The following is a 12,301-nucleotide window of genomic DNA, read 5'->3' on the forward strand; positions in this document are numbered from 1 at the left end:
AATCATACGTCATTCCTGTGCTTTCTCACCACCAGCGTCAGACACCCACATTCACCGTGTGAGGCCAATCACCAAGCCACATCCTCAGTAACTATGGACCAAGGTGCACATAAATAAAACGATGTAGGTTATATGCACGTCTGATGTGAAGAACGTAGAACCTAAGAGACTATCTGATTCACTCATTAATCAGTTTTTCCAAACCTCATTAATTTCACCCCTAATGTGGATACTGATGGCAAAAACTTATAAACATGTTGGGGGATCGTTAGAGCAACACCATTAACACACCATGCAGTCATTTGAGTTTCACCCACTAAAGCTGTTATATTTATGTATAACAGCTACCTTGGTAACAGTAAGTATAAAGACAACTAATTAAGTGACAGTCACACAGTTAACATTTCCATCAGAATGAATAGCTCAGCATAAAATAAAACAAAATATACAGTTTGCAAAAATTGAGTGATAGAGTTCTCAGAAATGAGTTAGCATTCCAGTATTCAGTCAGCAAGATTTTTGGGTTTTTGGTTAGCCCTCTGGTATCACTTTAATTTACAACCACTAAGGCCATTAAGGACAAAAATGTCCACTTCCAAAACTTTTCATAAAAATACTATATATAAATCTGTTTTTCCCTTTTTTTGGCTTAAATCTTTTAATCAACTTCAGTCCTAATCAAAACTATCAAATTGTTAAACATTGTTGGGATTTTAATCCTTTAATGGCAGTTTGAATACATGATGTCACTGTTGTTTTTTGATGAAAAAACAAAACAAAAAATGAATTATTTTCAATATGATAAATGAGGAGAGATTGGGGGATTTCTTTTTAACCCCATTCTGCATATGGTGAAGATTAGCAGCAACATTGATTTTAATGCATTTATAATTTTTTGTCCAGAGTCAGATTTATAATTTCGGACCCGTTAAAGCCACTAAGGACAAACATGTCCACTTCCAAAAACTGCTATGAAAATATTACAGATTGATTTTTTTTTTTTTTTCCACTTTTTGGGGTTAAGTCTTTTCATCCACTTCAGTCCTGATCAAAACTACCAAACATTTATTTATTTTCAGGACTTTAACCCTTATGCAAGTTTGATTACATGATGTCACTGCTTTTCATGAACAAAAAAACAACAAAAAAACACACACACACACACACACACAAAAAAAAAAAGTTATTTTCTATATAATAAATGAGGGGAGGTTGGCGGATTTTTTAAAATCACAGTCTTGGAAATGTCAAAGACTTGCAACATTATTGATTTAGATGCATTTATAGTTTTTTGTGCGGAGTCAGATTTATAATGTAGGACCCCTTAAAGCAGGGTCGGCAAGTAAGCTAAGTTTGGCCTCGGGCCAATTTTTTTCTAAACAATTAGATGGCAAGCCACAACATAATTAAAGGTTAATTTAAGAAATTGATTGATTCATTTATACTTTTAGATACATACACAGCAGAGTCAGCATTTCGGAGAATATGTGCTCTCTGCTGGGTGTTGGAGTTTTGGAGTGTGTGCTCTCCGCTGGTGTCAGAGTTTCGGAGAATGCGCGCCATCCACCACTGTGTTATTCTGATTAATTAACAGCTTTCACATTTAAACAGACTTTTCAAATTGCTGCACAATACAGGACACAGTAGAAAGATCATGAACAGGGAAATCATGGCCTAAATGTAAGCTAAATAACAATTCTGATAATTACATTAATCACACATAGGCTCAGTGCTTATTTAGGTCAGCCCAAGTAACTTTATGATGGCATTTCCAAGTAATATTTTACACAAGACAGTGAGGTCGCAGTATGGTCTTAAAATGTAGGCTAGGGATTGGCAAGTAAGTCTGGCCTGGGGCCAGTTTTTTTCTAAACATTTCATAAACATTTTTCTATAGATTTAATTAATAACATAACATTAATTGATTAAAAAAATGCAACTGAAATTCATGATTCATGAATTTCATATTTTGAGTCATGGAATGCTCTAAATGGGCTTGGTTTTATTTCCGCTTTTCATATTGTGAATAATAAATATGTAGTAGCCTATCACTTTAAATTTGAATATAACTGCTTCTTTTTTACACGCAAAAACTTCACCACTTGGACTGACCATGTAGCGGAGCCCAACTTATTCTAATAATTATTTGATACAGGTTTACTCTCAGAATTATTGGTATCGGTGGACCCATTCCTCAGTTTGTGTTCATTTGTAAATATTATCTTGCTAAACAAAATGTGTTATACACATTTGTTTGCCACAGAGTTTATTTTCTGCTGTAAGCCCAAATTCAATAGAAAAATCCCATAGCTTTTTTTTGACAAGGGAACCAGGGCGACGCTTACTTCCACACTGGCCTGCAGAAAAACATCATCCCTGTAGTAATCCCTCTGTAGTAAAATCAAAGATCTCTAAGCCTTTCAGCATGCTTCATAGAGACTGGAATTAATTTAAAAAGCAACATGAATTCATACCACACATAAAAATAAAAAAAAGGCTGATCAAATTTTTGGAACAGTAAAGTTATCCTTTTAAAGAGCTCATGAGCTGTAACTAATGGTTTCATTAATAATAGGTTGCCAGTTTGTTAAAAATATAAACAATTTTAGAAACAACAAGGCAAAGGCATACCAGGACCACTGACCACTGATTATTTTGTCGCACAATAGTTGCATTTCAGCTCTCAAGATGAACTTGCCAAGTTTAACCTCCTAAAACTAGGTGTTAGAAAACCTTCTAGTTAAAGGAACAGGGACAGTTGAAAATTCAAAAACAAATTTTTCCTCTTACCTGTAGTACTATTGATCAGTATGGACTGTTTTTGTGTGAGTTGCTGAGTGTTGGAGATGTCACCCATTTTGATTGATATACTGTCCCAGTGGCCTCTTCTCTGTACCTCCCGCACCATTATTGCTTGGACGATACCCTTCGTCAAACTCAGCCTTCACTGTGATCTCCGCTACACGGCTGTAACATTTTGTGACTGCATCTTGCACTGTTGCTACATTATTATGTGGTGCGTGTTTGTCGGGCCATATGAATCATCAGCCCCCCCCTCCCCAATACAGCTTCATAAACCCTGCAGCACTGCTCTGTGAGACAGTGCACCTAGAAAACTCGCACTGGAGCTGATCTCAAAGTCTTGAGCTGCTGAGAGAGGCTGCTATTTCAGAGAACTGTCATCCAGTTGCAGGCTAAGCTGTAACTTCTGCAGAACAAACAACTTTACTGCGAAATAATTACACTTCTGCTTCTGATCCAGAGACAGGCATGTATGCCAAGAAGTCTGAAGAACAGGGGCCACGCAGAGGAAGGTCCTTTGACTCAGTGAAATCTGCTTATGAGGAGAAGCTCAACAGAGAAGTAAGTGACAAATGATGTTTGTGTTGTATGTAAAAAAATACACATTTTTCCTGTAGTGCTATTTATCAATCTAGATTATTTTGGTGTGACTTGTCGAGTGTTGGAGATATTAACCTAAAAGATGTCTGCCTTCTTAACCCCTTTAGTAGAATAAAAGAACTTAACACTAAAGAAATTTTACAAAAAAGTGCTAGAAATGAGTAAAAAGTACAAGACAAATACCAGAAAATTATATATAAAAAGATTTAAAAAATGAATATAATAATAATAATAACAATAACAATAACAATAACAACAATGATAATAATAATAATAATAATAATAATAATAATAATGATAATTTTTATTTGCATAGCACCATTCATACACGAAATGCAGCCAAAAGTGCTTTACAAGAAGGAAACTACATGCAACAAGTGCTTCAAAAGACACAGAAGACGTAAAGACATAATAAAACCTGCATGTAAAAATAAGATAAGATCAGAATAGAATAACAACAACAATGGATAAAACCCACTTGATAATACTAGTAAAAGCATGATAAAATAAGAATAAAAATTGAATGCACAGAATGCATAAGATGGAAAATGAAATAAATGAGATAAAACCCGCAGACATTGTTATCAAAAATGAGGCTAAAAATAGAGTGTGTAAAATGCATAAGATAAAGGAAAATACAACATTTAAAGAGGTGCAGCAGTGTGTAAATGCAAAGCAAAATGCAAAGCAGTTAAGTCAATGCTTATTAAAGGCTAAGGTGAAGAAATTCGTTTTTAGTTTTCTTTTAAAAAATATTTAGTGAGGCAACTTCTCTGATATCTACAGGCAGTGTGTTCCAGATCTTTGGGGCATAACTGACAAAAGCTGCATCACCAATTTTCTTTTGGCTGTTTTCGGGAACCTCCAATTAACTAGCTATAGATGATTGCAGTGTTCATGAAGGCAAGAAAAAGTGACAAAAAATACATTTGAAAAAGATAATTCACTCAAGATAATCCACAGATCTTGCTGTGAGCAGTTTGATGGAGGATATATTTTCTACAGAACAATAGCCATCAAAACAATATAAATACTGCTGGGATCTGTAGGTCAGTAAGCATTGAAGAATATGTTTATTTCAGGCTAAATCACTGATGCATACAGTATGTATACTTTTTTAAAGGTGACGCTGACGAAATTTGATGAGAAGCAGGATAATAGGAGCATCTCCACTGGAAGATCCACTGGCTCTGAGAAAGGCGCTGTAACCATCGTCTTCTCACTGAAAAATGAAGTAGGTGATCTTGTCAAGGCGCTGAAGCTTTTCCAGGTGAGTATTCAAGGATTATTGTCAAAGCATGCTCTCTCATCTTGAATTTAGAATTACTGGAACTTTTTTGTTAAATTGATCTTCTCTGGAGAACTTTGTTTGAAAGTTTTTTGCACGTTCCTTTTTTTCTCATCTGTTGTTGTCCGTTTGTTATGTATGTGCAGGAAAAACATGTCAACCTTGTTCATATCGAGTCCCGCAAGTCCAAACGAAGGAATTCCGACTTTGAGATCTTTGTGAATTGTGACAGTGAGCATGAACAGCTCAAGGAGCTGACTCAGCTGCTGAGGAGGCATGCTGATATTGTTGAGATTATTCCATTTGAGAACTTCACTCTGCCTGTTGACGGTAGGCCACAGTTCACTTTTGACGTACTGATTTACAATAAGAAAATGTATCAATCAATCAATCAATCAATCAATCAGACTTTATTTGTATAGTTCTTTTCATACAAACAAACTGTTACACAAAGTGCTTCATATAATAACCCCCCTCCACTCTCTCTCTCTCTCTATCTCAATGTGAATGAAAACACAAAAAACAAAAAGAAAAACAGTTCTTATTAAAACAGGGACTGAGGAAATGCTACCATAAGTGAGAAAACACCAGGGGCAGGATAAAACCTACAAATAAAAATAAATCAACCACCGAACAAATAAAAATGATAATAGTAATAATAAAAGATAAGTACCTGTAAATAAGAGGTAAAAGAAAGGATAACAGCGCAAAGTAAAATAATAAATTGATATGTGAAAGAAAAATAATTTTTTATAGGAAGTAGTAAAACTGTGAAGCAGACTAATAGTAAAATTAAAAGCCAAACTAAAAACATGATGAGGGGAGGTTGGCAGATTGCAACATTATTGAGTAATATTAAGCAGTAATTGCTTTAAACATATAAAGCAATTAATAGTGTACGTGGTTCAAGTCTAATTCACATAATTATACACAGAAGCAAAAACCTATGAGGTACAAGCAGATTTCTTACTGAATTGCACCTGAATTGTATTTCAGATCTGGCTGGTGTGCCCTGGTTCCCTAAGAAGATCTCTGATTTGGATCTGTGTGGTAACAGGGTTTTGATGTATGGCTCTGAGTTAGATGCTGATCATCCGGTATGTAGGACAGACCCAGCGGTAACAGAGTAGCTATGACAGTTTGTGTACTTTTATTATAAGGAATTCATGAAAGTGTAAACTTTGATTGTGTTTCTGTTTTTGCAGGGATTTAAAGACAACATGTACCGTAAAAGAAGGAAATATTTTGCCGATTTGGCTATGAGCTACAAACTGTAAGTTCAATTGTTTCTTTGCCTGTAATGCAAATGGTTTTATATTGCCTTAATTTATACAATTGACTCAGGTGACGTATTTCAAAATTGAACAAGTGAAATTTTTTCAATTAAATTTTGTTTTTTAAACAAAATTAGAAACAAATGAAATGCGCCATTTGATCTTGAGGAGAGGACCATGTTACTTAACTGTAACAGTCAGTAAAGACCAAAAAATTTTTAAAAAAATCAAAAAACACATTTAGGGAAACAGACAACCTCCAACCATGTCTACTACATTCCAGTTATGTATATGCATCATCTGCACAAAACTGTCATTCCATAAAATAAATTAACAACTACCAAACCACACTAAAGGATTTCAATAGTATTGAGAAATGTAAAGAAAGGGCAAGAGAATGAAAAAAAACACGATAATAGAATCAAGGATTTTAAAAAAAGAAAAGATTTATAATAATAATCAAATAAGTATTTATAATCATGTGCCCTTTAAATAGCAGGAAAATATTGCGCCATTCTGACTAAAGACCAGGTTATTGTTGGTCAACGGTGCAATCACTTTCTCTCTCCCATGTTTTTATTTGATCTCTTAAAGTCATATTTTATATTGATGTTAGCAAGCTTACCAACTCTCCCTGTTTTTTTTTTCAGTGGCGAGCCAATTGCTCGTATAGACTTCACAGCAGAGGAGGTGCGTACATGGGGTGTGGTATTCAGGGAGCTCAACAAGCTGTACCCTAGCCATGCCTGCAAGGAGCACCTGAAGAATCTTCCTTTGCTGAGCAAATACTGTAACTACAGCGAGGACAACATCCCCCAGCTGGAGGACGTCTCACACTTCCTAAAGGGTAACTGTTTAAATCTTTTCTAATTCTGAGTGTCTCAGCAAACATGATACAAACAGCAACTACCAAAGTTGAGAGCTTAAGCCTGAAATACCCTGAGCAGCAGTTTATATTACACACACTCGTATCACTCTGTGGACAAAAACCCTAAGGGTTAATGCCAATAGCATGTCATCCCCATAAAATATTCTTACTCAGAAATCAAATTCTTACATGAGGCCCATTTTTTCTGCATATAGTAATTCAAAAACTTTGCTGTCAAAAGTATTCACCTTATCTCTACCAAAGAAACAGACAGGCTGTGTGTGTGTGTGTGTGTGTGTGTGTGTGTGTGTGTGTGTGTGTGTGTGTAGAGCGCTCTGGCTTCATCATTCGGCCTGTAGCGGGCTACCTCTCCCCCAGAGATTTTCTTGCGGGCCTGGCCTTCAGAGTGTTCCACTGCACTCAGTATGTCCGCCACAGCTCTGAGCCTTTGTATACACCTGAACCGTGAGTACGCACATGCTCGCACACAAGACATTCATGTCAGTTCATTTCACAGTTTTTTTTCCTATGATTTTTTCAGAAAAGCAGTGGCTATGTTTGCCTTCTCAAATGTGTGTTTGTTGCAGAGACACGTGCCATGAGCTGCTGGGTCATGTTCCTCTGCTGGCTGAGCCCAGCTTTGCCCAGTTCTCTCAAGAGATTGGTCTGGCATCGCTGGGAGCTTGTGATGATGCTGTACAGAAACTGGCCACAGTGAGGAAATAAACACACACACACCCACACACACACACACACTAATATCTTTTATAGTATTTGTTACAGAAAAAGTTATTTGGCAAAAAACAAACAGGAGATCAAAACATTGTCCACACATACTGAAGAACCATTGGCTGCTTATGTCTCTATTTATTATAGCACAACATCCCTTCAGATGCAACACTGTTGAGCAGCTGATTATTATATTGTGAAACACCTTTCTATTGATCAGCAGCACAGCTTGTGTGTCAAAGTTCACCAAAGTTGAACTCGAAGTTAGGTTGAATTTGCATGGATTTACTTTAGTGCAGCACAAGAACAAAATGTTGGCATTGCAAACAAGGATACTTAACCAAAAATACGTATCATATCAACATTTCAATAACAATGATGATCTTAATTTTTTTTAAAGTGTTATCTATTACTCACATTCTCAGACTGTGTATAAAAAGGAGATACCAAAGATACAACCTATTTTGTTGCAGTGTTATTTCTTCACAGTGGAGTTTGGTCTATGTAAGCAGGACGGCAGGCTACGGGCCTATGGAGCTGGACTCCTCTCCTCCATCAGTGAACTCAAGGTAACACATTTTTATACAGAACACATTAATCTTCTGCACTCATTGTCTGTTTGTATTGTTTGTATGCACATACTTAGGTTGTCTTACATATACGTAAAAAAATAAAGATTTCAACAAAGTTTGGTGAAAATCTGGCCATTTATGAATGACTTAAAAGACAGCAAGAGATGTTAAGAGGACATTTGAAGTTTGCCTTTTCTACCTTTTACCATTTAGTGGAATATTTTTTGGAAAGGCAAAACAATTGGCTTTTCCTAAGGGCAGAGGGATGTTGTATGCTGTAAAGCCCTCTGAGGTAAACTGGGTTTTGTGATAATGGGCTTTATAAATAAAACTGACTTGACTTGACTATTCTGTGCTAATCCAGATTGCTGTTACAGCATCCCAACCCATTCTCATCCCCAGGGTGTCAACTATGGCACCTTGATCAGTGGCCCCAGGCATCTCATACCAGCACACAAGGCATCCTTTAGAACCTGTATGAGATGCAACAGGCCTTTGACCAACTCCAGAGAAACCCATCCAATGCAATATTAGATGCTCAGAGCAATTGACATAAAGAGGAAAAAAGTTGTGTTGGGGTGGTGGATGGGTCAAACAAACACAGGACTTTTACCCAGGAGACCACTGTTCGTGTTCTTTTTGTAAGCAAAATTCAGTTTTGATTTTCTTGAAAACAACATCACTTAGTTGATGTCACAAGACATAAGTGGTCAAGTCACTTATTTCACATAAAATATTGATTCATTTACATGTAACTTTATTAACAGTCATGCTTATTTTTATTTTAACCATTAGCATTTTTTCTAATCCTAGCATCGTAGTTTTGTCCACTTTACATAAAGTCACTTTGGTGGCAAAACCAGTGTTTTCTGAGAACATGACAGCTTACTCTGAAAAGACTCATGTATCCATCCATCCATTTTCTTCCACTTATCCAGGGCTGGGTCGCGGCTCATGTAATGAGTAGCCATTGATACAGAAACTGACATGTCCAAAACTAACTGTAGAGGTCTAGCTAGAGCATCATTTATAGTGTAGGGCTGCTGAACAAGCTGCCGTATATAATAAGCTGGGAGTAAGAACATGTTGAGCATTCACATGCAGTCAGACAAAGTCACATGCAGTTTCTTAAACCAACCAGGAAAAGAAGGACTGTTCCTCAATATTAATGTGTCTACAATATATCTCTGTCTTCTATCAGCATGCTTTGTCTGGCAAAGCCCATATCCTTCCATTTGACCCCGTGGTGACCTGTAATCAGGAGTGCTTAATAACAACGTTCCAAGACGTTTACTTCATTTCTGAGAGTTTTGAGGAAGCCAAGAACAAAATGAGGTCAGTAGAATTATGTTTTTTCGATGCATTTTCCCCCTTTTTTAAAAATAACTTTATTTAAAGAACTTTTCGCTTATGCAAACACACATACAAATGAACAAACAGTTGTGATATACAGATATGTAAACATTATACACAAACAGGCTTACAGTATACGCATTCCTTATCCCTCCCTACCTCACTTGAGATCAACAGCACATAAAAAAAAAGAGACGGGTGTCCAATATATACGTAATAATTAAATTTGCAATGTCTACACAAAAAGAAATCCCCTGTGAGACTGCATGGAATATAAAAGAGTCAGTCCCTTTACATGATTAATTGATCAATGTATGGAGACCATATTTAAAAAAAAAAAAGTATCCGTTCAAAGTATGTCTAATTTTCTCAAGCTGAAGCAAGAACAGCAGCTCATGCAACCACCTCTTGGAAGGGGTGTGTTTGTTAGATTTCTTATTATTAAGAATTAGTCAAATGCATCCTTCCCTTGATAATGTAGGTAAAATCCATTCTCTAACCAGTAGACATTACCCAACACTGTTTGACATGGCCAAAGTTTCAACATTTGCTTTTCTTTGTAGAGTTAAATGAAATGTATATGCATACTGTATATGGCTCAAAGCAGAAGGTAACCACCTTATCTTAGAGCAAAAGAGAGAAAGCAAAGAGAAGCAGCTTTGTCTGCTCTTTTCAAACTTACTGCCACTAGCTGTTGGTTGAAAAGGAACTGTTGCACCACCTTTTTTAATTATTTTTTTTACAAGACTGTTTGTGAACTGATAAATAGATGTGCTAAATTTTTTAGGTGTAATTTTTAAGTCTGAACAGAGCCAGGCTAGCTGTTTCCCCATTATTTCATTCCTGATGCTAAGCTAGGCTAATGACCTCCTGGCTGTAGCTCCATTGTGTTTTGGTGTCCACACTATATTTGCATAATGTTGTTGTTTGGGTTGATATATTTTAGGAAATTAACCCTTTAACTCCTGAGCACTTTGGCTCCATTTCTTTCAAAAATGTGGGAGGAAGGCAATAAGCAATGAGAGAAGAAATGACTCAAATATTAGCATGAAATTAGTAAAAAAAAAGTACAGGAAATAACCTGAAAATTAAATATGTATTTGAAAAAATGACATAACAAATGAAAAGGGATTTTTTAAAAAGTGCTTTAGAAATGTATAGAATTTTAAATATGTAAAAATGACATTTTTTTCTCCTTGACATCCCCTGTTTCTCCAAGCTTAAAAAAAAAAAGGTATAACATTTAACTATTCCAAGTTGCTCACTGACTTTTCCCCCATGTTTTTAAAAGAAATCACATCAATTTTCTCATGTGTTCAAGGGTAAATGCTTGATTTGATACTTGATTATACTTGATTTTACAATTTCACTTTTCTCTTTTAGATGAGGTTTTTTAATTGTTGACTGATTACACACAAAACTTCAGTTGAGTGATTGTGCAGCTACAGTGTTAAGAGATGATTGAAAAGTTTAACTGGGCCACTGATATAAATGACTTTGCTGTGTTTACAGAGAGTTTGCCAAGACTATTTGGCGTCCATTTACAGTCCGCTACGACCCCTACACCCAGAGTGTGGACGTCCTAAAGGACACCAGCAGCATCAATAGCATGGTGAAAGACATTCGGCATGAGCTGGACATCGTAGAGGATGCCCTGAGCCGACTCAACAAACACCTGAAAGTATGAGGGGGCTGTTATGAGAGTCTGAAGAGATTAAATGGAGTATAAATGGGTGGGAATGTGTGAGGTTCGACTGGGATTGGGGGGTAGTTTTGTGAGAATCTACTGCTGTCGTGATTAGATAAACTTGATCAGAGTTGTCTTTTCCATATACAGGTACTGGCTTGGCTTGACTCTGTTTGACTTAGCATGTCTGCCCAGTGCAGAACTGATTTGCATTTACATACAACAGGGCTACCTGCTCATAGGTGTCTTTAACAGATGACACGCGTCATTATGGTGTAATTCTGGTCAACAATTTTCTTGTACTGTTCGCACTGGGTTTTTTTTTTTTTTTTTTTTTTTTAAATAATGACTTCAAAATTCAAAGCCCCTGGAAATGTGACTTGAAATAGTAACAATGCTCATATTATATCAATGTTGAGTGTCTCGTTAAGTATCTACAAAAATCGAAGTGAAAAAAAAGTGTTCCCAGCTATTAGAAAACCAAGTTGAAAACAGCTCATTTTGAAGAAAATAGCTTTGCTCCAGACTGTGTGGGCATGGCAGGTCATGTTTTGATTGACACCTCCTTGGATCCCGCCTTTGTCAACTGTTCTTTGTCTCCACGACAGCCATGGAGCAAAGCAGAGTGGGTGTGGCACACTCTATCTGTTCCAGCCCTCTGACTCTGGCTGCTTTCCTAAATCCAATCTGACGCTCTACACTAACATGAGAGAGCTGCTTTTCAAAGCCACGGAGCGTTCTGTTTCTACATGAGTTAACGGTTAAGTTCATACACATTCACTCCATTCGGCTCTTTGCTGCTACTTCTCCCCAGATAGACTGCCCAGAGTGCACTCTGACACTCCCAGAGTGCACTGCTCTGGATAACTGAGTGGTAAATTCCAACAGCACTCTGAATTTACCAACAATCCACTTTGTGCCTCTGGCACAGAGTGAGTGTTTCCAAACACAGCCTATTAAAAGGAGCATTGAGAGATTTCAGTTTGGCATGTTAAATTAGTACCAACTGACAGCTGACTGAACTTTTGATTGGCTTTATCCATATTACATGATATGGATCGGGGATAACCATGCCCGAATCAACATCGCTTCAAGAAACTGTGAAAAAACTAAAACACAGTACAATAT

At 36.7% G+C, this 12,301-nt stretch overlaps 1 protein-coding gene across 1 annotated transcript; it reads left to right on the plus strand.

Annotated features, from left to right (window-relative positions):
- Positions 1–3,270: 3,270 nt before the first annotated feature.
- LOC121943098 (tryptophan 5-hydroxylase 1-like) lies at positions 3,271–12,069 on the plus strand. Its single transcript, XM_042486497.1, has 11 exons — positions 3,271–3,363; positions 4,526–4,672; positions 4,837–5,020; positions 5,687–5,787; positions 5,896–5,963; positions 6,615–6,811; positions 7,162–7,297; positions 7,420–7,546; positions 8,035–8,130; positions 9,335–9,468; positions 10,999–12,069. The coding sequence occupies exons 1-11, from the start codon at positions 3,271–3,273 to the stop codon at positions 11,171–11,173; spliced, it is 1,458 nt and encodes a 485-aa protein (XP_042342431.1). The 3' UTR covers positions 11,174–12,069.
- The last annotated feature ends 232 nt before the right edge of the window (positions 12,070–12,301 follow it).

The sequence above is a fragment of the Plectropomus leopardus genome, chromosome 1 (genome assembly GCF_008729295.1).
Source record: "Plectropomus leopardus isolate mb chromosome 1, YSFRI_Pleo_2.0, whole genome shotgun sequence".
Taxonomy (NCBI): Eukaryota; Metazoa; Chordata; class Actinopteri; order Perciformes; family Serranidae; genus Plectropomus; species Plectropomus leopardus.